At 34.4% G+C, this 27,932-nt stretch overlaps 1 protein-coding gene across 23 annotated transcripts in view; it reads right to left on the reverse strand.

The window, feature by feature from the left end:
- LOC111044353 (sodium bicarbonate cotransporter 3) overlaps positions 1-27,932 on the reverse strand; it is a 112,519-nt gene that overhangs the window by 62,047 nt on the left and 22,540 nt on the right. For all 23 annotated transcript variants that reach the window (XR_005570883.1, XR_005570885.1, XR_005570882.1 and 20 more), the window contains exons 2-3: positions 20,213-20,313; positions 11,473-11,601 (exon numbers count right to left, since the gene is read on the reverse strand). Coding sequence is in view for 13 of the 23 variants with exons in the window: in XM_039424479.1 (XP_039280413.1) it covers positions 11,473-11,601; positions 20,213-20,313 (230 nt within the window). In the remaining 10 variants the exon portion in view is untranslated. The remainder of the gene's footprint in view (positions 1-11,472; positions 11,602-20,212; positions 20,314-27,932) is intronic.

The following is a 27,932-nucleotide window of genomic DNA, read 5'->3' on the forward strand; positions in this document are numbered from 1 at the left end:
AAAATTATCTATTTGTCTATGGTTATATATTGTAACATATTTAAATCTGGGTAGATGAAAAACCCTAACAGAAATAGTAATAGGTCTAAAAATAAAGTAATTGGCTAATATCGCCAAGCAGATAATAATCACGATAAGATAGCATCAGCTTGTTCTGGCTAAATGGTACAAGAACTTAAAAAGGATTTGAAGAAAGTTTACTACTCATAAATATATTATTTATAAAATATTTGAAGATTGAGGTTAGATAGATGTATTCACAGATCGGTGACCTAGAGATCGATCAAACCGAAGAACGTAGAATCTGACCAAAACCCCTTGGCAGAGCTTTATCACATTCAGACGGTGTGCAATGTGAGAAAACACCCGTCCACGTGGCTAATTATTAGTTAGCATGGAATTAATATTAATATATAAAATATTAACTAGCATGCAAAGAGCATAAATAAAAAACCAAATAAAAATAATTTAATGTATTCAGGAAATAAGAGTTACCAGGCGCATGAATACCTAATAAAATTTGCATGCACCAATAGTAAAACGGCAGTTAATAGGCGGCAACTGTAGGCCGATTCAAAAATATTTATATATATTATATAATTGTAGTAGATTTTGTGTAAAAATTTGTGTAATCTATGTTATCAATATGGCTCGAATGCAAAGAAATTATTAATCATATAATCTAAGCAATATTTTGGCATTCTTTGTAAGATCTATTTGAATTAATGGCGGAGGATTGAGATATTTAAATTTTATGCTAATTTGAAAGTCGGAAAGAGGATCTGTAAAACTTGAGAAGGGAGAACCAACACACTCGCCAGCCAGATGCCACCATAAGAGGACCCCAAATATTTTAGAGCGAAGTACCTTATTAATAATTTTGTAAAAGTTAAAGTTAAAGTAAATTATTAAATTTCTTAAGAAGACTTCGTGATGCTATTGTGAAGCAGAAGTCATTTTTCATTATAATTAAATTTATAACCCCTTGGAGGAGACGATTCCGGCTACCATATTCCCGGACCACATGGAATTGGATCGACATCGGCGGCTTACAAGAAGATTTTCGACACGTGAGTGATTTAAATTTGAATTTAGTGATGGGCGCCCTAGTGCTTCGAAATAATCTGATGATCAAAGCTAGCTCGCCGAAAGGGTTATTATAAATTGAGAAATTAATAAGAGTAATACTTGCGCAAGTAAAAATTAGTATTAAAGGTATTAATTGAAAGAAAAATATAGATCAATATTTTAGAAATTTCTATTTAATCAAAGAAGTACGAAATCTAGGCTATCAAACGTATGCATACAATATTTAATTTTTGCAATACAATTTGCGATAATTTATCATAGTTCTAATTCACTAGATGAATGGCTCTACCTATTCCGTCAGGTGCCGAATCTTACACCCTGAGATAAAAATATATATTCGATACAAATAAATCTACTAAATACTAGAGATTTTAATATATAGATATATTTGGATTATTAGTGGCTAATTTATCAAGCTGATCTTAGAGCACATATTATGATTGAATTATCCAAGCAGACAAGTATTAGCAAGTACATGTCACAGCTACATGCCAAAGAATGCATATGATTTCAAGATAAAGGCACATGGTAATGATTCGTGCCATAAATTAGAATATAAAGTTAGCCTGTGATATTTTTATTGATTTCAAACATTGTTCTATTTTTATATTATATTTTTTATCGCTCTATATATATTTTTTGCCTCGATTGATCTTTGCATTATTTGTGTAATATATGTGTGAAATTTTCATGGTGTGCAATTTATTTTTTATTCCTCATCTCTATAGTATAAGTATCATTTTTATATATATTTATTATTTATTGAATTACAAGAGTTATAGGAGAAGCCCATATCTGAGCCTAGAAAGATTTATAAGACTGAATACTATTAGAAAACCACGACCTAATTATATTAAATCTCATGCTTTACCGACTGATGCCAAGCAGGAGGCTAATCGTTATTTTTATATAAAGAATAACGTGACACAAAGACATGGCGCCCAACGTGGGGCTGATGATGAGAGCCAAGCTCATTGAATAATTACTTGAAATTAGGCCAATAACCATAGTGAAAATTATAATTAACTTATACGAGTTGTGAGGAAAACTGGCGAAGGAATATTTGTATTACTTTTTGGGGAAACAAGAGCTTTAAATAGAGAGAAATTATATGTTTTAAAGAAAATTTTATATTATTAGTACTGTGAAAAATTACATGTTTATAGAGAGAGATTATATTTTATAAGCCTAAACTGCTATTACTTTCTAGTCAAAAATATATTAGATGTTTAAGCCGGTTGGAGAATAAGTCGCAGCCTGTAAACTAGCCAAAAATAAATCAACAAAACATTGAGGGCGCTAAAGCATTGTAAAAAACTTAAGTATAAATACCTGGTTGTAAGAGTATCCAAACACTTTACACATCACTGTTCACTGTAAGTCCCGGTTGTGTCTCTTTTTTAAGCATTTTCGCTTATCATTTTTATCACTGTTTAATTAGCATTTATCACATTTGACATAATGAATCACACTCCCGCAAACTCTGAAGTTTCATATATGTACGGCGGTTGCACAGATCCCATTTTGTCGACTCCGAGCACATCAAACCCCACCACGGTAGATGCCAATACGCCACGAGAAAGGGAACCAGGAAGCGTCGGGTCGATAATTTTCGATCCACCAGGTCTGCAACCTCTATCCTCCACGCGAATCGACGCCGCTGACACACCATTGAATCAACGGATAGTAGAGATCAATTTTGAAGGGGGCGAGGAGCAGTCTGCAGAACCCGCATCGCCGGAGGCCGAGTCACACCTGGGCAAACAAAGTATATTTTCAATCACAGAATTAGATCCGCTTCAAAAGGTACTAATGGAACAAACTAGTAGCACTTTCAACATTATGTTACAAAAAACAATGGATAGTATGATGCAGGAAATTAAAAAGGAGATTGCTACAGTAAAAGAGGAAAATAAACAGACAGTGGAACAGGGTATGAAAGAGACCACAGGCGCTATAAAATCAGTAGAACAACGGTTGGATAATATTGAAACTAAAGTAGAGAGTCATAGGGAAGAGTTAAAAGCAATGATAACCCTACAAAAAGAAAGTCAAGATAAAGTTACGGCAGGATTATCGGAAAGGTTAGATACGGTTACATGTGAACTCAATGAAAGGATAGACAACTTAAATACACAAATCACTACACCTATTCAGGATATAACAAATAACATTAAGGCCGATTGCCACCAAGAAATCCACAAACAAATTACCGTTGCCAATCAAAACTTAACAACTACAGTTGACAAAAATATTAGCAATATTAAAGAAATACAAAACAAACAGATTAATATGTCCACAAAAATGAACCAACTGCAAGGTAGCATCAATCAAAACACTGAAACCTGTAAAGCTTTAAATGGAACTCTACTAATTCAGAAATCCACTCTGACTCAACTAAATCAAGAAATAAACGCAAATAAAATTACACATAATAGTCAATGGCAGATCACACAGGAAAAAATAATAGCATTGGAAAATCATATTCAACAACAACCTCAAGGAATTCAAACAGACAACCTCAACGTACATAGTATATTACAAGGACTAGGAAAATTTGATAACACTGATCGCCATTTGCAACCTCAACCATTCATTGATCAGATAAAATTAGTACAAACTCTTGCACCTACCTCTTGGAATTTTTGGCGTCTCCGTTTGACTAATTTATTGATTGGCGAACCCCTGATGTTTTTTCGGAGTAGAGCCCATGAATTTACATCATTGGATGAGTTTGTCGCTGTCTTCCTGGAACAGTATTGGAGCAGAAGTAAACAGTTGGACGTGCTAGCGGACATCATATCATGCGATTTCAACCCTAACCTAGACGGTGCATGTACCACTTTCGTCACGGCCATACAGTTTAAAAATTCTCAACTGAGCGAGCCCATTAATGAATCGGCGTTAGCAAGCATTATTTTAAAGAAGCTACCGTATCAAGTTAGAATGGCACTCGCCACACAACCCATTACTGATTGCAAGCAGCTAATTAATCATTTATATGGCATACAGTCTGCAATGGCAATATCAACCCACCGCTCAGACCAGAGATACGCATCAAATCAGCATAATTCAAAATTTAATCCGCATAACAGCCAAAATTATGAACCGGTATCATATGATCGCTACCGATCTGCTCCCCAATTTGAACGCCGCTATGAGCACAGGCAAAATGGTAATTGGAATAATGAAAAATTTCAAAATCGTACAACCAACCACTATGCCCAGCAGAGCAATCGTAGGAATCACTATGATGGCCGTGATCGATTAAACTCACATAATAATAATACACAAAACAGTTACAACAGAAATTATAAACCACCACCTCAACAAGTAAGTACAAACTATACACTAACACATGCAATAGGTTTGAATCAACAAAAAACCCGGAACCCAACACCCAACGACCCGCCACCAGACATACAGAAAACTACAGCTAATAAACCATGACTATATGATACCCCCGATACAGCAAGCACAAACTCAAGTGAAACAAACCAAGAAAAACAAGACATCTCAACATCATACACCACATTCAGAAATGATCTACCGGAGACTTTGTTAGAAGAAACGGAAAAAGAAAGCATGCTACCGGATATACAAATGCAAGCGTATATCGATATAGAAATATATGGAATGAAGGTTCAAGCATTAGTAGATAGTGGTTCACAATGTAGCCTCATACAAACAGACTTATTCCAACGTCTGAAAGAAAAAACAAAATTAGCTACTCTACCGTTAACCAACGTATATGTATCAGGTATCAGTCCAGGACGGCGAATACATATAACTACTCAATGTTTACTGGAAATAAATCTTCAACAACAACGATTCGCATATACATTTCTTGTATTACCTGTTTCCGGTCCGCACATAATAATAGGTACAGATTTTCTACAACACTTCCAGGCCTGTTTAAATTTCCAAACCTCGAAATTTCATGCATTTACCGAAACCGAAGCATACGAAGTCATAGTTCCCCTTGATCTGAAGAAACGCACTGAAGGGATCGCTGAGGTACATTTCGCTCACTACATGGAAGGCGTGCCGAGGGAGTGGGGTATCCACGGAATGGAAAATGCTATGGAGTGTATGGAGGTATTAAGCCTAACAACGAAGGACCGAGCACCGTCAAGAGCCGACTCTAGTACCGAAGAATTGTTAGAGATACTGATAAACAGAATTCATCAACGTACCGATTGGCACCCTGACACTAGACAGGAAATAATTCAAGTATTCCGCAAAAATGCAGACGTTTTTTCCGAACAACCTGGCCTAGCTACTCACTTCAAATGTTCACTCAACGTTAAACCACACGACACGTATTACCGCAAATCATACCCCATACCCTTCACCTATCGATCCGCCGCCATAGCAGAAATATCTCGCATGGAACAACTAGGAATTATAGAAGAATCCACAGCACCCTATAGTTTGCCGATTGTGTGTGTAGCCAAAAAGGATGGAACCGTGAGACTCTGTCTGGACGCTCGCGCCTTGAACCGCATATTGGATGATGACCGAGAAGGACCAGACCAAATTGAACAAGTTATGCAAACCTTCCATGGCAAGACCATATATTCAACGGTAGATCTGAGCGCAGGATATTGGCAAGTCCAAGTAGCACCGGAATCGCGCGATTATTTATCTTTCCTGTTTAATGGACGCAATTATAGGTTCACTCGTTTAGCGTTTGGATTAAGAAATGCTATGGCTATATTCATACGATGTTTGAGACAGGCGCTAGGAGACGATATCAGTGACTACTGTACATTATACGTGGACGATGGATTAATAGCCTCACAGAATATACGTGAACATTGCAAACATTTAGATATAGTATTTGATAGATTGATAAATTGCGGATTGAAACTCAAATTATCTAAGTGTGAATTTTTTGCGAGAGAGGTGAAATACCTAGGACACATAATTACACCCACTGGCATATCACAGGACCCGGACAAATTATTAGCCATCAGACAATTTCCATCACCAACCAACCGTAAACAATTGCAAAAGTTTATTGGATTTTTACAATTCTACCGCCGTTTTAATAAACAAATGTCACACTACACTGCTCAACTCAGTCATATACTGTCTAGTACCAAGCCTTGGTTTGGACTAACAAAGAAGAGATTATATTCCAACAACTAAAAGAAGCCTTCCTAAATTCCGTCGTGTTGAAACACCCTAACCTAAAGAAACCTTTTTTCTTGAATGTCGATGCATCAGATTATGCGATAGGCGCAGAGATTTTCCAAGAAGATGAGCAAGGAGAGAAAGGAGTGTTAGCATTTTTTAGTAAGACACTTAATCCAGCCCAGCGTCGTTATTCTGTGACCGAAAAAGAGTTGTTGAGTATTGTGGAAGTATGTATTAAGTACCGGACATTGTTACTCGGCAATAAGATATTTATCAATACCGACCACAAAGCCTTAACATTTTTCAAGACAGCCAAATTGAATCACAACCGCTTATCTAGATGGTTTCTTGCGCTTCAAGAATACGACATCGAATTGACCCATCTGCCAGGAAAGAAAAATCAGACCGCCGACTTTCTATCCAGAGAAATAGACGCTACATATTGTCAAGATACCAATCTAAGATGTTTTGCCGTAAAAAGTGGAGAAAGCATACCGTATCCTCCCAATATCCAACCACGAATTCATACCGCCATGTTAACACCTGAAAGAATCCGTATCGCCCAATATGAAGACCCAAGACTGTCCCGGATCCGTGAACTGATGGAAGAAGGAGCTGCCGAACCGCCCGACTACCTGCGACAGTATACCCGCTACAAAGGATTTATGTTCCACCGACCGGCTAAAAATACTTACGACTGGCGCCTAATTATCCCCGCTAATATGGAAACAGATTTGATAAAAGAAGCTCACGAACGCATTGGACATTTTGGAACTACGAAGACCCTCCACCTACTAAAAGAAAGCTGTTATTTTAAAAGCATGCATAAAAAAGTGGCCAAAATAGTGAAAGCTTGCGATATATGCCAGAAAGCCAAATACCCGCGATACCATATCAGAGGTGAAATGAATCCCATTCTCCCCAGCGCACCATTAGAATTGATATCAGCGGATATATATGGTCCATTGCCCATGGCGCAATACGGAAAAAAATACATATTCGTTCTTACATGTGTTTTTTCAAAATATACCATGCTATTTCCCATAGGCAAATTGACCGGAGAAGTTTTGGCCCGATGCATAACGGAAAGATGGACAAGTGAAGTAGGAAAGCCCAAACGAGTACTATCAGACAACGCAACCTATTTTTGTAGCAAGCAGTGGAAAGAAATACTTCACCTGGCTAATATTAAATGGTCGAGGACATCTCTTTACAGCCCCAGCGCTAACCCAGTGGAGCGACGTATGGCAGAAATCTCTCGTTTTATGCGGACGTACTGTAATGAAAAACACCAACAATGGGTTAGGTATATACCATTTTTAGAAGAATGCTATAATAATAGCCTAAATGAAAGCACCGGTCGTACGCCTTACGAGATCATATTCGGTAAAAGGAATAATACATTTATCGAAAAATTAATTGATTTTCCAAGATCAGAAGTGAGTAAGTTATCAAACCCCAATATCCATCATCTGGTAAGGTTAAAGCTAGAGCAGAAGGCAGATAGCAGAAAGAGATTCCACGACCGAGCTTATAAAATATTTTCATATAACATTGGAGATGAAGTTTTAGTAAAGAGCCACAGGTTATCAAATGCTTTAGAGAAAGTAACTCGCAAATTCTTTTTAATTTATTCAGGGCCATTCACTATAGTAGCCATATCGCAGCATAACACAGTTCAGTTACAAGAGAGTGAGAACACGCACATTGTTTGGTGGGAAAATGTAGCCAATATTAAGCCATATCACAGAATTTGAAATAAATATGATAAGAAGTCAAAGGAAAACAACACTATCAAGCCAATTACTAACCTTCCTTAATAAATTTAAAATTGGTATAGGACCTCGTGGCAACAATCCAATGTTTTAATTCCTTCCAGCCGTCAGAAGCCTGCAATAAGGAAAAGAACAATTTTTAAATATGTAATTAAATTATATACATCAGATAAAAAAGGACACAAGCGGGGATAATAAAATTAAAATTTGTTAATTACCTTTTTAAGAGAAAAAATTGAGCAGTTAGGTTAGTTATGAAAGTCGATAGCAAATTCTGCTGTAACATGTAACACTATGAATTGTAGAACAGCGAACAGCTGACCAAAGCCACCCAAATCAAATGAATGTAATATCTGTTGAACATATGTTTATAAAAAGAAGTACTGTACCCAAAGAGTTATTTATTATTGTTATTTATTATATTTATTAATGTCGATATTTATTTATATGTTTTTATATTTATTACTTTTAATTATGCCACGTTTGTTACCTGAAAAGATTTAAAGTGAATACCAGTTACCAAAACCAAAGAGCCATTAGCAAAAGAAAGTATTGTACCTGATGTATAGAAAATTATTTATATTAAGACCTAAGAAATACTATAAGATATAAGCCCAGAAGTTTATGAATCGAAATTATTGTCTAAAAGGAATCATTTATGAGAATTATGAAATGTGTGTAGTTAAGTTGGCAGCCCTGCAAGCGGCGAATTCAAAAATTACTGTGTTGTAAATGGTGTCAGGAGGAGTACGTTTAGAAGTTTATATTTATGATATTTTTATGTGTGTTGAGGAGGAGATTTTGTTATTGTTTTTGATAAAGGTATAAAGGAGATGCAGCAAATATGACTGCGAAATGTGATAGAAGTAGGAGAGTATAATTTATAAATAAAGTATAGTGTATATCAGTGTATTTGAAGGGTGGGTTTTCATTAAAAACATTGTGATTCTCAAATATTTTGAATTCAAACCCAGGGGCGCGTGTAACATATTTAAATCTGGGTAGATGAAAAACCCTAACAGAAATAGTAATAGGTCTAAAAATAAAGTAATTGGCTAATATCGCCAAGCAGATAATAATCAAGATAAGATAGCATCAGCTTGTTCTGGCTAAATGGTACAAGAACTTAAAAAGGATTTGAAGAAAGTTTACTACTCATAAATATATTATTTATAAAATATTTGAAGATTGAGGTTAGATAGATGTATTCACAGATCGGTGACCTAGAGATCGATCAAACCGAAGAACGTAGAATCTGACCAAAACCCCTTGGCAGAGCTTTATTGCATTCAGACGGTGTGCAATGTGAGAAAACACCCGTCCACGTGGCTAATTATTAGTTAGCATGGAATTAATATTAATATATAAAATATTAACTAGCATGCAAAGAGCATAAATAAAAAACCAAATAAAAATAATTTAATGTATTCAGGAAATAAGAGTTACCAGGCGCATGAATACCTAATAAAATTTGCATGCACCAATAGTAAAACGGCAGTTAATAGGCGGCAACTGTAGGCCGATTCAAAAATATTTATATATATTTATATAATTGTAGTAGATTTTGTGTAAAAATTTGTGTAATCTATGTTATCAATATGGCTCGAATGCAAAGAAATTATTAATCATATAATCTAAGCAATATTTTGGCATTCTTTGTAAGATCTATTTGAATTTAATGGCGGAGGATTGAGATATTTAAATTTTATGCTAATTTGAAAGTCGGAAAGAGGATCTGTAAAACTTGAGAAGGGAGAACCAACACACTCGCCAGCCAGATGCCACCATAAGAGGACCCCAAATATTTTAGAGCGAAGTACCTTATTAATAATTTTGTAAAAGTTAAAGTTAAAGTAAATTATTAAATTTCTTAAGAAGACTTCGTGATGCTATTGTGAAGCAGAAGTCATTTTTCATTATAATTAAATTTATAACCCCTTGGAGGAGACGATTCCGGCTACCATATTCCCGGACCACATGGAATTGGATCGACATCGGCGGCTTACAAGAAGATTTTCGACACGTGAGTGATTTAAATTTGAATTTAGTGATGGGCGCCCTAGTGCTTCGAAATAATCTGATGATCAAAGCTAGCTCGCCGAAAGGGTTATTATAAATTGAGAAATTAATAAGAGTAATACTTGCGCAAGTAAAAAATTAGTATTAAAGGTATTTAATTGAAAGAAAAATATAGATCAATATTTTAGAAATTTCTATTTAATCAAAGAAGTACGAAATCTAGGCTATCAAACGTATGCATACAATATTTAATTTTTGCAATACAATTTGCGATAATTTATCATAGTTCTAATTCACTAGATGAATGGCTCTACCTATTCCGTCAGGTGCCGAATCTTACACCCTGAGATAAAAATATATATTCGATACAAATAAATCTACTAAATACTAGAGATTTTAATATATAGATATATTTGGATTATTAGTGGCTAATTTATCAAGCTGATCTTAGAGCACATATTTATGATTGAATTATCCAAGCAGACAAGTATTAGCAAGTACATGTCACAGCTACATGCCAAAGAATGCATATGATTTCAAGATAAAGGCACATGGTAATGATTCGTGCCATAAATTTAGAATATAAAGTTAGCCTGTGATATTTTTATTGATTTCAAACATTGTTCTATTTTTATATTATATTTTTTATCGCTCTATATATATTTTTTGCCTCGATTGATCTTTGCATTATTTGTGTAATATATGTGTGAAATTTTCATGGTGTGCAATTTATTTTTTATTCCTCATCTCTATAGTATAAGTATCATTTTTATATATATTTATTATTTATTGAATTACAAGAGTTATAGGAGAAGCCCATATCTGAGCCTAGAAAGATTTATAAGACTGAATACTATTAGAAAACCACGACCTAATTATATTAAATCTCATGCTTTACCGACTGATGCCAAGCAGGAGGCTAATCGTTATTTTTATATAAAGAATAACGTGACAATATAGAGAACTTGAATTGAAATTATTCGTTTTCCAACATACCTAAAAACTAAATATTACATGAGACTTAAACCTGTTGGTGGTGAGAAGTACCAGGGTTGAAATACAATGATTGAGTAATCTATTAACTAAATTGGTTTTTAACTTACAGATTAAGAAAATTAATAATATCAAATTCAATTTTTATAAAATATTTAATTGAATATCAACCTATTCACGGTGAGAAATACCAGGCTACAAAAATACAATAAAACCAATTATTTAATAACTAATTATAAAATTGCATGTTTCAGTGAATCAACCAGATGTTATGTCAGTTACGAATCAAATAACAAGTGGCTTTAACTTTGAAATAACAGGAACTTTACACTAGAAATATTATACACATGAATGATAGTTGTTACTCCCATTTTCTCTTTGGTTAGTTACAAAGCTGAATGTAGCAGAAACATTAAACTTGAAATTCTAGACATAAATGACAGTTGTGACTCACTCTGTCTCTCCTCGTCATCGCTGACTTGGTCGTTGGTCTTGTGGTGGTGCTTGTGGTGTCGACGGTGTCGCTTGTGGCCGCCACCTCCAGGCACGTGTACGCCCACGTACATGGTGTGTGCTCGGTGACCTGCACACATCACAACATCATGACATCACACGTCACATTATAGGCATACAACGTCATCTTGGCAAATCACACTTTATTTATAGTCAAAGGTTATTCTATTACCTGCACTATTTTCAAGACATATTTTGTGTACAGTTGTATTTTATCGTTAGGGCTACTCTTGGATAGAAATAAAAAAAATGAACCAAGTACTCTTTTTTTAAATTCTTAACTTATGACATTTTTCGGCCATGATGCCATTATCAAGTAATTGTGTACAGTAGGCCTACCTGCTTTCTCTGTACTGTATTTATTTCATGTTTTTTATGAGGATATTCAACTGTTTTTGTGGAAATGCTGTGTTGAATGAATATCTCATCGCATCGTATTAATCGCTAGCATGTAACCCATTCTTTGCACTGGGGAAAATTTGGTGTTATAAAATACAGTCTCCTTATGTCCAGGAAACATGAAAAAAAGAATAATAATTATTGAAATTTTCAACTCTCATGAAGATCTTTATGAAAGTTGGAAATTTACAACAAAAAAAAAATATGTCTTTGATATGTCTCAAAGTCGCAAACTTTGATTCATGAACCGCGCTCGCTACCAACTATAAGCTACAGAGTCACCTGTATGGTTGGGCTTTTAGTTACGTAAATTTTGAATCACTAATTGTATAAATTTGTTTTAATTATTAAATTAGAATTATTTGATTTATCTATTTATTTATTCAATAAAGCAAACAATACAAGAGTCGGAAGAGAAAACAGGCTATTCCCTAATACTTCTTCAATTTCCTAATTTTGTCTCAAATTGGAAATTGGATTAATAGAATAAATTAATAACGAAAAATAAGTCAATGTCCATCCACGGTGAATTCAAAATCTTTATGCAAAATTTCAAGTTAATTAGTTCAGTAGTTGCATCATGATGTCTTTCGTGTATTTTTATCCTGAACATGCTTGAGGCGGTTTTGTTACATGATGTGTGATATGAATCACTAATTACAAATTATCAGGTTGGAAGATAACAATTTAGGAACTCCTTTATTTTATTCTCAATGTTTTCTCTAATAAAATCTAAAGAAAGCGTGCCACATGATAAAAATTATTTGTGCTAATTATAGACGTTTTCCGCTTATCTGGTTGGTTTTCGTGGCATTTGACATTCATCTATTCACCGTTGAAATTTTACAGACTTTTTGCAACCGGGTCTAGAAGTATGAAACAAGTTTAAATTGGAGTTGAAGAGTTACATTTTGGATGTCATCGAGGTCAGTTATGCATTGCTAACTACATTTTCTGGAGGTTTTAGTGTCAGTTGAGTTCATTTCCTGAATACCCACATCTTTCTCTCAATATCACAGAAGCTATAACCAGTTTTGAGTGCTTAACTTGGATAAATGATGAATTTTTATTATCAAAAAACATATTACAAACAATAGAGAAACATTAGCAATTGTTGAATAATACTCCATCAGTAACTCTCACTGTACTGGAAAAATATCCTCTAATAATTATTTCATCATAAATAATTATAATTAAGGGTCCGTTATCCTTAGACATGAGAAAGAACAAATGCCTTCTAAGAAGAGAGAAAAAACTCAAGAATAAAACATAGCATGGCAGACTGTGAAAATGAGGTGATATTCTCAGTGATGAAAGGAGTTTTAATTAAATCATTTCCTCGCAATCGTTAATGGGAGATTGAAAATTGAATTCACACTAAGATACTTTTCAGTTCAGAATATTCACTCCTGTTTTAAAATATTTACAATCGTTCAACAGATCGCCCCCATGGTATAAAATAATTCCTCTTTGGATGAGGACAAGGACCTATGCGACGTTTAATTGAACGGTAGAATTACTGTGAGGTTTATGAGGGTATTAGAGTGTGAATTGAACTAGTAGAGAATGGCCGAAATAGAAGAGAGCTCAATCGAGTTAATTCCTCTATCGCAATCTCTTTGGGGATTGACAATCGTTCGATTCTACAGTAAATAAAATTGGAGTAGCATTCTCACTGGAACCCACTCAGCCTTTCAACACTCTGGTCGAGTTGGAACCATCGGGAAATTACTTTCCCGCTGGTATTTCCTTTTAGAATCATCCCAGAATGGGCTATTCTGTGCTGCCTCACGATCAGTTCAAACTCTCATTTTCGCAGAATAGCTGAGCTGCTTAGGTTCACAGTCTATTCACACCTGAAATGACAAACATCTTTAATTAAGGATATAAGACGCAATCTTCTTTGTGGCTCTCCATTTTTAATTATTTTCTCTCGAAGAACAAATAACTCAATCCCATTTCTTATCTTTGAAGATTCTTACCAGAGAAAGTATTGCTTATCTACCTTTCAAAGGCAAGAAGTATTCAGCTTGGAATACTCGATTATCTAGGCGACTAAAACGCATGGACGACATCAACAATTTTTCGAGAAAATTTTCTAGGGTGATTTCTATTGAAAATTACTTCGCCTGAAAAAATGTAAGCTGAAGGAAAAAAGGTTCAATTAAAATTAGTGCACTTTACGGTACAGAACTATACTGTATTTTAAGAGAGAAAGAATAGATTCAAATATCTCCACTCCAAATTGTAATACAGCAGGTTTACGCATTCACTCAAAATAATGAATAAAATTCTCAAAAAGGAGGAAGTTCAAGTACACGAGAATATTTATCACAATTCGAATATTCCTGTATCTGGACTTCCTTTTCTGCTAACTAATCAATCGATTATTTTGCTAAATTTGCATCAATTTTTTTCCATGAATGCGAGTGGTTTCACACTGGAAGAAACTAAAATAAAAATTTTGAAGAATTTCTTATTCAACTGGAAGACCTGAACGTGGATTTCGACGTGATAGTCTTAACGGAATGCTGGATTGCTGGTGGTGTTTCGTTGAAATCAATTAATAATTATACCTGCCACAAAACAGAAAACAATATTCTACAGAATGATGGAGTAATAATCTATGTCAAATCCGACTACTTTGTCGAAATAAAAGAAATTGCAGTTAGGCAAGCCAACTGTTTGAATATGCATTTAAAAATTGGGAAAGATACTTTTGTTATAACAGCGTTATATAGATCTCCATCACACTTTGACTTAACAGAATTTCTCATTGATCTGAGGCAGATTTTGGATGATAATGGAAAGCATTTTCACATCGTTCTAGGAGATTTGAACATCAACACTAAAGAACCAAATCAGCACAGGCAACTGGAAGACTATGATAATCTACTCAGTGAATATGGATTCCTACATTGTATAAAGAAGGCAACTCGTATTGGAAATAATAGCGCTTCATGTATAGATCATATTCTGATAAACTTTAAAAAAAAATATAATACCAATAGTTTTCCCAAATTCTATCACAGATCATTTTATAACTATTCTGGGAATTAAATATGATGCGGTGGAACACAATCACAACAGAAGAAAACACTACTATGAAAGTATTGATTATAATAAACTTTCATTAGCACTAACGAATGAGACCTGGAATTCCGTGTACCTGCAGGAATGCGCTGATAGTGCTTTGAAGGAAATGATAGAAATACTGAAGAAATACACAGAAGAATGTAAAGTTATTAATAGAGTATCGCACACAAAAAGAAAAATTAAGCCTTGGATTACAAATGGATTAATTACATCAATAAGGAAGAGAGATAAATTACACAGGCAAAGCAAGAATAATACAGCGAATCTACAGCTTAGAGAGTATTATAGAAGGTACAGAAATCTACTAACAACTGTGATAGAAAATGCAAAGAAACAGTACTTTTCAAGGCGATTTGAAACTTCCAGCAACTCTAAGCAAACATGGGAAGTAATAAGAGAAATAACCGAAGTGCAACGGCCAAAAACACAAATCCACCAAATCAACTTGGGAGGGAGAGAATTGAAATTGGGAGATGATGATAAAGATATGGCAAATTCTTTCAATGAATTTTTTATTAGTATTGGATCAAAACTGGCCCAGGACATTCTAAATAGCGATTGTAATGGCGCAGATGAGCATGCGGCAGCTGATCAGATAGTCTGCCGGTCATTATTCTTTACACCTGTCAGTGAGGACGAAATGATAAAAATCATTAATAGTCTTAAAGCTAATAGTGCACCTGGACTCGATAATTTAAAACCAGATTTTTTCAAACAGAATAATACTATACTTGCCAAGCCTTTAACACATATTGCAAACATAATTTTTGAGGAAAGTGTTTTTCCACAGTGTCTTAAGGAAGCTGTCATTTGTCCAATCTTCAAAACAGGAGATAAGAAAGATATGAATTGCTACAGACCCATATCATTACTCAGTACATTATCAAAAATTTTTGAAAAGTGTATCAAAACAAGACTGATCAGCTTTCTTGAAAAAAATAATCTTCTATCACCAAATCAATATGGTTTTAGATCTAGTCGCAGTACAAATGATGCTATCCACTATGTGACCACTGAGATTGCCGATAAAATAAACATTGAAGAGAAACCATTAGCAGTATTCTTAGATTTAAAGAAGGCTTTTGATACGGTGTCACATGACATTCTTCTTTCAAGGCTTGATAACTATGGAATAAGAGGAGTCGCATGGAATCTTTTCAAGAGCTACCTATCAAACCGAACACAATGTGTCAGAGTCAATGGATGTATAAGCAACAAGCTGACTGTAAAGTTTGGAGTGCCACAAGGAATAGTACTAGGACCAATTCTTTTTCTTCTCTACATAAATCCATTATGCAACAGGGTAATAAATGGATCAATCACCACCTTTGCAGATGATACTGTTATACTGTTCTCTGAACCGACCTGGGAGATGACCTGGGGAGAAGCCGAGACTGGACTTCAGAGGGTGTCTCGCTGGTTGGCTGAAAATCTGCTAACATTGAACCATGAGAAAACCTTCTTTCTGACATTTTCGGCGACTCAACATGGACAGCCAACAGGAGATGAGATAGTAATCAAGAATCAATGGAATAACACTTCATACACAGTTCACAGGAAACAGTCACAGAAATACCTGGGAGTTACTATGGACTCTTTTCTGCGCTGGGATCATCATCTCAATGAATTATGCGGGAGACTGAGGAAGACCATTTACAGATTCAGGATTCTGAGGACACTGGTCGACAAGGGATGTCTGAGGGTTGTCTACTTCTCTCTAGCACAGTCCCTCATGCTGTATGGGATTGTGGGATGGGGAGGTGCAAGCTTCTTGCACATTGAACCGCTCCTCAGGGTGCAGAAGCTGATCATGAGGGTCATCAACCAGAAGACTCCACGCTATTCATCAGACCAGCTATTCAATGAGTTTGACGTGATGGATGCAAGACAGCTTTACTCCAAGGAGATACTATGCAGATTACACAAGAACCCAACAGCATTTCAAACTAGAAACCACAACCACAACACCAGATACAGGAATCTTCTCATCACCAGTGTTGCAAGGAAGGCACTATACCAGAGACATTTCAATCATTTAGCACCAAAATTATATAATCTACTTCCTGCAAACTTTAAACAGATTAATCTTCCTAGAAAGTTCAAAGCAATAGTACACAATTGGTTGATGAGCAAAGGAAGACAGAACATAGAAAACATTATTTCAAATAACAACTAACCACCTAATGACTTACTAAACACTAACTAATTGATAATACACAAAAAAAAACTAACAAAACCTACTCTAGAACATGGTACGCCATAGTGGAGTAGGTCAATTTCCACACAGAAAAACTAAACAAGTAGAGAACACATTGTAAGAATCTTTTGTAACTAACTATTGTATGTAATATTGTAATTTATCTAATATTTTTGTAATTGATGTTGTAGTTTTAGTTTTTTTGGGAAATAAACATTTATTATTTATTTATTTATTTATAAAAGATTTCATATCAAAATGATTATTTTGAAATATTCAATAGACGATTTACGATCAATCAATATATTGTATGCAACGATTAATCTTGAATTAGATAATTTAATCACTCATTCACGGATTCATTATAAAATTACATTGAACGCTTTACATTACCAACTCACTTTTATGATTACAATAGAAATAATACATGTAAAATATTTTATTATAATACATTCTATTATTTATCAAAATTTGGGAACAGAATAGTTTTGGGCTATGCCTGTTGTTCTATCCCGATCATATTCATATGATTTCTAATTGTATCAACAAATAAATAAGTAAGTAAAATATTTACTTCTTTTTTTTAACACATATAATATATTCAGGGCTACTTAATTTCTTATTCGCAAAATAACACCATAATACCCTTTTTGAGAAGTTTGTAATCAAACAAAAACATGATAATGATTACTATTATCTTGCTTGGGCTGATTATAAAGTGGAGGTAGCCCAGTTAACCTTCATCTCCTTTTCTAAAAGTTTTACTTGTTTACATTAAGTCCTACAATCTCTGTGAGTCCCGTTCCGAAAATTGTTCAATAGGCCTAAACAATCAAACAGCTCTCAACCTTCTTTCAAACTCTTTCGATTTTTATCCAATTTTCAGATCTCATCAACTTTTCTTGTATCTATCATTGGTTATAGCGTTACCTATGTTATAAGATTACGAAGTATTTTAAATAATAATAGATACAAATATTGAAATAGATAAATAATGAATATAACGAATTCAACAATTAAAGCAGATGCCACTCTCTGCTTTAATTGTTGAATTCGTTATATTTGTTATTTTCATCGATAGGCCTTATCGATTGGTTATTCTATACTTGAAGGCAGAAGTGACAGGTAAGTATCAAGGAAACTACCACCAAATAATGGATACAGAACAAGCATAGAGCAGTGGATTACAATAAATATAATTATATACATACACACAAAACAGGCACAATAAATCAATACACAACTTACAGAGAAAATCGAAGTTGTAGCAGGAAAAAGACCAATTCAATAAATATTTTCTGATCTACTTAGTTATTATTGAGCTGTGACATTTCCTCGTGGAGAAGAAGCATGTGGATACACGTGTTCCATGGGGATGACAGCTACAAATATAGCAAACTGAATTGAGGAAAAAAATCTGAGTGAGGTGGAAATGAAAGTAGGAGGTAATAAAGAATGACGGACAGAGGTGAATGTACGCGTGGAAGTGAGAGGTGCTCATTTCTCCTCGTTTAACGAATGTGTTTGCAGAGTGTGCGGAGCATGGAGCATCCCCTTCATAGCCAGTGAGTAAACAACTGGATTTCCCTCCGGTTTTCATCTGCCGGATAGTGCAAAGATTTCGCGTGCGCTGAGAAACTGAAATCCCACAAGCCGCTCTTCCACTAATTCTGTGTTAGCAACATGACTGAGCTAACTTTACAATGGATTTAATCCATAAACTATGGTAAGCCTCAAGCTGACCACAACATCATATAGATGTATGTTTCTAATTAAACTTAGCCTGAGGGAGAACAAACAACTGTAATTAATATTAGATTAAACGAGGCGTTGCATTATTAAATTATGACGAGGTATTGTTGATGTGTGGCCTCACAGATTCAACCACCGCTAATTGAACAAACAAATCTATTATAATAAACGTTTATTATAGCCTATGCTACAAGATAGATCCTGCGTATTTTCCTTCATCTATACCAATTCCCATGGAATATATCATAATAACATATCAGAATCTTCAATCATAGCTCGCTGTAAGAAATTTATAAGGATTAGGAATTCATTATTGTTATCCACCCATCCTATTACAATGTCATCACTTTTTGGATGAATTTTCAGTTTTGAAAAATGATCAATGAGTAATCCTAAAATGGACATAGAAATATTTGAATGGGAGAGATTGTTTCTCCTTTTGAAAATATTATTTGTATTGAACTATTTCAACATCAGACAGATTTATGTACAATAAGTAAGAGGTCTGAAAGTTTAAAAGGCCTTTCGAAAGAAATTCTCCACTTCAATTAGAACACAATATCCACGACAGAAATTTTTCCTATGGTAAATTGTGTGGAAGAGTTCCCTGTATAAAATTGTGTGTTATGGAAAAAATTATTTTCAAAACAATTTTGTAACTAGTCTGCTTTACAGTAACTACCGTATATTAACCATGGTTAGTATACCATGTTAGTATAACCATTAACCATGGTTAATATAGTTACTGTAGTCTGCTTAAGAGATCTGTTTCACGAAAACTGAAGAAAGAAACTGCATTACAAAAGTAATAGCATTATCGTACAATGATTGGTAATTTAATGAAATTTAATAAAATATGCTCATAATCACTGATCATTCTTCGATGAACTTCAAATCTTAAATTAGACAATTTGTAACCATTTCTCTTGACAGTTTTGATGAATGTGGAATGATAGTAAATATTGGTAATTTCCTGATCTTCCTGATAGGAGACTTATCAATTATTGTTCAAGGCAGAAGCTGGAATATATAACTTGTCTCAAGCTACAAAGCTAGAACGTAACATCAAAAGTGTCTGTAAAGTCTGTGCCAAACCAATCGATAACCATCGATGAAAACTATTGTTTTCGGCCGGCTTCAGCTTATTACCGGGTCATAAAAACTTCTGTAGTGACTTTGTTCAAGTTTTTATTACGGGAGGAAAGTGCTCAGGAAAGAAATATCAGAGCTAACTCACCCTCGAAGTCTTTCTCGGTGTAGCTTTGGTGTTTTGTTTGCTTGGCGCCGGGATCCTTGGGAGCTTCATCATCCCCCGTTGCAGGCTCCATCACTAGCGCTCTGAAACACAAAACAGCCTTTTCACAGAGACTTCGCACCGAAATTATTCACACCTTCATTTCACCTGAAATAAGCTCTCTATTCTAGATAGCTCTCATACCCGTTCATATTATTGAGGTTTGCATATCAACAATTGTATCAATTTTCTGTTTAACAATAATTATTATGTTAAACAATCGAAAATTTGATGAATTATTCAGGTTTGCATATCAACAATTGTATCAATTTTCTGTTTAACAATAATTATTATGTTAAACAATCAAAAATTTGATGAAGAATAGTTTTTACTGAATGAATACATATTATTGATTTATTGATAGTATATAGTATGTTGTTCATGCTGTTGATATACAGTGCCATAAATAGATAAACAATATTCATGGACGATGTTTGTGCTAGAGCAATCAAAATCAATCTTATTTTTGACAACAAACTAATAGGTCAATCTGTATATTTACTTTATGATTCATCGATTATTTTTGTATGATAATTTAGTTTATTATTTTGGGATTTTTAACATCCTTTATTATTATGTAACTCCTGTCTTGTTCTCGAAAATCAACTTTAAACAGTTTTCATGAATTCTAAAGCTTTTATTGATTTTTAAGTCAGAATAGTTCTATATTCAGAATCGTCATTATCTGACTTTGAATTATGTGATCAATCAAGTTTTTCAACAAGCTTAGCTATAAAAAGTTTGAGTCATTCTATCGTGTTTTGATGCAAAACGCTATACAAAAAATATAAAGCTATACAAGCATACTATAGTTTTCAAGACTAAAAGGAGAATATACGGTTTCAAACTTATTTTGGAAGATGAAGATTAACATGATTTACTGTATTCTCCTGAGATCCAGTGTATGTTTATTCTTTTCAAAAAAGTTGTAGATATGTAGATGACTCAAGGTACTAGTTTACTAGTTGATATGCACTTCTTCGAATAAATTTCAAATGTGTATATTGAAATGCGTCCATGTGAATACACGCGATCCAATTACGTACAAAATACCTTCCCTCATTATGTAGTGGAGTAGCGCATGTGAAGAATGTATTACAGCACTGCATGTACTGTATGTGTTCACGTGCTGTTGATCGACATGCTCACACGAGAATTCAAATTGTATGTTTTTGAATTATAGCTTAATTGAGCGCTGATTTGAGTTGATCTACAATATAAGCTTCACTGAAAAAAGGAACAGTTTCAACTATCTGATAAGAATTGAAGGCCACAGTGTTATACTGAAGGGTCTTGATCAGATTGTTTTATTTAATGTTGTGTTGAGGTGCTTAATCAATACCTAACTATAATTTTGGGAGAAGAGAGAAACAGTAAGGAACAATACGTTTTATTATTTTCTATTCATTTTTAGATAATTACAATTTTTAGAAAAAGATAAGAATACACTATAAATCATTCATTTGAAACCATAAATCATTCATTTGAAATGAATGATTTATGGTGTATTCTTCTCTTTTTCTAAAAATTGTAATAAACCCGGTTAGTAATTTTTTTATAATCTTCCAGGATTATAAAATCATGAATGGTACAAAAATCATTTGGAATTGGAAATTATTAGACAGTTTATTTTTCAATCTCTATTTTCATTCGTCCAGATACGAATGTCTTAAAGACAAACGACATGATCAGAGATGATAGTGTACTGACAAAGGCTCAACAGGATAATTATACGTTGCAAATTGTGAATAATTATTGTTAACAGGATGGCCTGATTGGACGTGCTTATCCGTTTCAATGCAAATAACTAAATAACTTGAATCAACCAATTGTTATAAATCCGTTTATTATGACTTCCAGTCCCAGTAATTTTCGTTGAATTGAGAAATTGCTAGTTCACTGCGCCCCTGAGAATGAGTTGGTTGTTGTGATATTTGTATATTTGAGCATGGAGAAGACGTGGCAAATGAAAAATTTGTTATTGATCATTTAGAAGCATGGCACTGATGGATTAGTATGAACTATAAAAGTGACAAAACCCTTAATTGGAGTACACAATTATTAGAAATCTTAATAAACCTTAATAAGAGAGAAGACAAATGTATTACACTCGAAAGATGAACGATCACATTAGTTTAATTGTGAGAAATATATTTATATGATAGATATGTCCAATTACAGAGTAGGTGAGAATTTGTGATAAATAGGCGAATTCAAATATGAATACCCCAGATCCGTTAATTTCAATTCAAAATCATGAAAACAGCAAGTAGCGATGGGAAATTCAAGTTGCAACTCTTCGAAATAGTATTTAGAAAGCAAATGATTAACTGCAATGCTATTAATTATTAATTTCTAATTTCAATTCCATCAACGATGATGATAGAGTCATCAATAGGTAGAAGTGTGACATTCAATTTTTGCTGCAATTGATAAAGCAGGTACAATTGATGAGCTACAATATTAGTAACAATTTAAGCGTAATGAACAGCACAGTGAGGAGTGAGTCTTTCAACGACAACGTCAAATATTGACCAGGGACTCAGAATTTTAATCAGGAACACTGAAACAAATTTCCAATTTGAAAGAGAACTGCCACAATCAACGCATACCCTACGACGTGGTAGATGTCATTAGCTCGTTTGAATAGCTGCTAACTGTATGCCAGTTTGCCGATAGTGTTCATAAATAAACTTGCAACCCACCTAGCTGGACGACTATGGCCAAGCGATCCATAAATTTGTTCGCAATAGGACTTGTTTCAAACAACCTTCCTGATAGCACCGTGCACACTGCAAACCAATCTACAGTGGAGTTTTGTAATTACAATACTGCATCTCAAATGTTTCAATAGCTATTTGAACGTTTGTGATTTTCAAATTAGTTGTTGAACGGGAGGGTGGGAAAATTCCGTAACCTATCTGTTTTGGCCTGATTTCTATTCGATTTCGCTTGTATAACTCCAGATTACTTTTAACGAAATAGATACAGAGTTCAAATACAAAGAAACTGTTCTTAATTTTATTGGATTAGACCAGCTCTAAAAATGTTCTCTCCATAAAAGTTTCGTATCGTTTGATGAGTTCATATGGAGTTTCACAATAATTTCGATCAGTATTTCATGTCTGTACTCCAATTACGTGAATTCTACTCCTCAGCAGGGATTCGCTCATCATTATAGTATCAATCCGCTCCTTTATCAATGGAGTTCCAGTTAACTATCAGGTACGATACATTTGTAGCTCAAAGCGCTGATGAAGCATACTTGAAATTTATAATGACAAAGCAGGTCCCATAATGGACTTCATACAGGGCACTTGAATCTGATATGCAGAGTAGCACTCAGCTGCCTAGATGAAAGCCGTTCTTCGACGATTGCATTTCTCAAGGGACGAACGAGGTCCACAAGGACCGGAGGAAGAGATGGAAGGGAAATTGAGGATGGGGAAGGAGGAATCTAGAATGTCAGCAGCTACCTTCTCATAGCGAGCAAGCGGTTCGTGTCTTAGCTATTGAAAGGGACAGGAGATGAGGTGATTGAACAAGTCGAGAGAAAGGGAGAAGAGCTTGGGCCTCCAGTCTCTTATAACATTTCACCCCAATTTCCCAGCTACAAGGCGATAAGTCACCTTGCTCAGGCATCACACCCTTTAAATCTCATCATCATCATCCTACTCAGCTGTCACATTCATCACTCTGAGGAAGCACCAGTTCGATGACACTGAAAACTTCCAACATGGGCCTGTGTTACACTGACATACAGGATTTTGTAGCCTTGTTACACTGATTACACACTGGTGACAGTTTTGAAAACTAAATCTCATACCTATTTCTATGTTCTACTCTCCTCTAAGTTACAGATACATACAGGGTAAAACTATGATTTCAAGCAGTTTTCCGATGAGATCTTACAATGTTTGAATGATTTCACAACTTATATTTCTCTAATATCTTATATAATAAGTTTTCTAATATCAAATGCACATAAACAAATCGAAATACTTTTCTTAGTTTCATTATATTTATTTAGACATGTACAATTATTCCACTTATATGACAAGGTACAATCGGCTTATTTCCAAACTGTCCCTTTTCAAATTTATACTATAGTCGAAATCAAAATCTAGGTCAAGTTACTAGGTTAATTGGTTATTCTGTAGGCTATTCATTCTAATTGAATATGGTAGTACATGTACTGTCAATAAAGTACATAGAAATAATCAAACCACGATGAAAAACAACTTTCACAAGTATTTAACGCATAATGGAAAACTAGGACATCCAAGTTGTCAAAGCATTTGAAAAGCATGAGATCATTGTTGTACGAAGTGGTGGGATCTTGTTTAAGATAAAATCATAGAGTAAAAATATTTAGTAGATTGTTAGTCTCTGACTGATATAATTCAGACCTTGCCACTATTTGGGAGCATAAATTGATCAAAAATTAGTTTTGAAACCATTTTTAGTAAAGGAAAGTGATTTATCAACAATTCTGATGCAGCACACATGTGGAGCTTATCTGACAGCAACAAGAGAGAATTCACAAGCTAATAGAGAGAGAGAGAGAGAGAGAGAGAGAGAGAGAGAGAATGCAGCACATATTTGAAATCATCATCAATCATCGCATGATCCCAACGATGAGCAATTATTTTGGAATATTCCACATAGATGTTGATTTGTTGTCCGAGCTAAGCAGGCGGCATTTCATATAACAGAGCTCAGATAGGAATCGATCCGAAAACTATTTATTTGGTTTCAAGAAGCCGGACAATGTTTGACCTCTGAGTGAAGCGCGTGTATCCTATCGACTGACCGTTCCATTCGCGGGCTTGATCAATGACTCCCCGCTATCTATCCTCTCTCTTATTCCTAAGCTTTTACCAATAATTCCTTCTCTTTTTTCTTCTCGTTAAAATGTTGCGTAATTTGGAAATTAAGATGCGACTAACAGGTTTATTTACAGATCGAAAACCATTCAGCACCTTTTTGATGGTCAATCCTAGGCCTACTTGTTTGGCCCACATTAACTATAAACTTTGGCCCACTATTGAATAGATGCATGATTCATTCGACCCAAAACATTCAATGTTTTGTGTCATAGCTCATATTTAATTCAAATAAAGACAAAACCCAAGGTGAGGTTTACAAAGGTGAAGGATTAGGACGGTGATTTGACTATGATTTCACGATAATAATCAACAGTTTTTATAAAGACTTTGTGAGTTTAGGAATCATTGATTTTTTTTTGTGGATACAATAAATTACAAATCACATGAATATGATTGGGAAAGAATAACAGGCTTGGCGCAAAAATATTATTTTCCCAAATTTTGATAATGAATAAGATGTCCGAAGAAATAGCAATATTATTCTGTACATATATTGTTATGACACGCCTTCAATAAATACTTCTTATGAACTAGCAATATTTTGTGGGAGAGCGATGCCCACGTAAGCTTGTTAAGTGGTGGATGAAGATGAAATATAAAGCTTTCTTCAGGTGGGATACGAGCCACTGAGAAACGATTTTTGAAGCTCATTGATGATATTTTTGTGAATCCAGACGTGTGGTCACCCGTCCAATGGAAATAGCAGGCGCACTATTCTTATCCAATTCTTAGAGAATTCATTCTGTTTCTTTTAGGGCGTTGTTCACAACATTCCGAGAACTGAGAGTGGAAGAAAGGAGAATTAAATGATCAAATAGAAACAGTAAGACAAGAAAATTAAGTTTCAAACATTTGTATTGATGAGGATTTCAAGTAAACATTGATTCTATTGGAAATTGTTTAATTCTAGAGGCATGGCAAAAACTCAAAGCCATAACAATGAACAGAACACCCTGCAAACGAGAGTTTAGTATCAAGTAGGTAGGTACTCCTCATTAATCAGAGGTGTGAGCATAGTGATAGTGATTCAACCCATCACTTTCTTGAAATTTATGAGTATAATTTTATTGTTGACAGACAAGAACACTAGATATAATCAGAGATAAACAGGTAGTTATCCTTAAGCTTATCCTTTCTCTATGATAGAATCTTCAAGTCTACTAGCAGAATACAAGAAAACTTACAAATACTGTGTATTAAATGAATCCAACCTGAATAAAAGCTTACAATAATATTAATCCCACTCCTTGGCTAGACAATATTGCCGGATTATGTAGGTGAGTCTTGATTAAGCTTATAGCGAATTTATGTTTACATTCAAATTGATTATTTATAATTAGTTGTATGAGGAAAACTTCAATAAACTTGCACGGGGGGATCCAGAGAAACGGGATGATTTGATTGTCGAAGAGAATGTTTTTCGTTTGGAAAAACAGTAGCCTGGGTCACAATAATTTTGAATAGAATACAAAACATTATTTTCACTAAACAAATAACATTCAAAATGCCATTCGATTCTATTATAATTTACTCCCAATATTTATTCCAATCATCAATACAGTAATTAAAAATTCACCGTTGATATTCTTCAAAGGACAACACTAACCTTGCTAGTAGAATAAATCCGAATGAGAAGACCCGATAACAACAGAATCACCCAACTCCGTTCCACTTGGCGAATGCCTGCGGCAATCTGACCTATGACATTTATAAGTACGATGCGAGCGAAGAGTCTTGTGTAAGGACCAATTTCGATGCTTTTAAATCAGCTGCACTAATGGTCAAGTCTTGTTCAAGCAATCAATTAATGGACAGGGGCGGTTTTTTACTAAGAGTTCATAGTTCATAGTTGGGTCAAGCAGCGCTACAGTTGCTCCAGAAAAGTAATAATTGTCTTTATAGGAGGAAGGAGAGAAGTGGCGAAATTACTTGTCGAATTCTAAGTGCATTTGACGTATAGGTTCGAAAGCCAATCGAATTAACTTGCTTTGGGTACTCACATAAAGTGCTTGCAATGTGACAACCTAAATTAAGTTTCCTATCGCTAGAAAGATACCAATGTAATTAGAATACATTGTAAATTCAATTCTTTACCTAGTTTCCTACGTTACTACAATATACAAACTGACCGTGAATTATTCTACACTTAAATTTTTAGGATCTCAATTTTTTATTTCGAATAATGAAAATCTCCTTCACCAAAGGTAAACTATCCATAGAAAATTCATCTGAGGTCCTTGTACGAAGGATTTTTATCTGTTCAAGTTGACATTTTTTGCTCAATCTACATCTTTTTCTGTTTATTTTTCTTCTGCTTCTGAATGAGTTACCAAGTATCTCAAATATTTTTATCCAAATGGAATAATAATGAACTGGCAAACTACGGGAGATTTTGGTATTCTCGAAAGATACACTGAAATATAATTATATATAGTTCATAAAATAGGAGTTTCATTCAACATAAATTGAATTTATTTTCATGTGTTTCCTGAGTGAACTTTCAATAGTAACCAACTACCTCATCATCACTCAACTTAATTGTGTTCGACAATTATGGAAAACGATTCTTGCCAGATTCCTAAATTTTTCTACAAAGAACAAATGAAAATCAATCGCACAAACAAAATTTCGAATTGTATTACCTATTTTAATGACAACAATAAAATAATCAGAATAACAGCAAATCTACAACGAATCAAGAGTGAAGAATTTTTTCGAATTTAAATAGACGAATCTCTACCATGATGATAAAAGAAGGAAATATCACAGCAATT

The sequence above is a fragment of the Nilaparvata lugens genome, chromosome 3 (genome assembly GCF_014356525.2).
Source record: "Nilaparvata lugens isolate BPH chromosome 3, ASM1435652v1, whole genome shotgun sequence".
Lineage (NCBI taxonomy): Eukaryota > Metazoa > Arthropoda > Insecta > Hemiptera > Delphacidae > Nilaparvata > Nilaparvata lugens.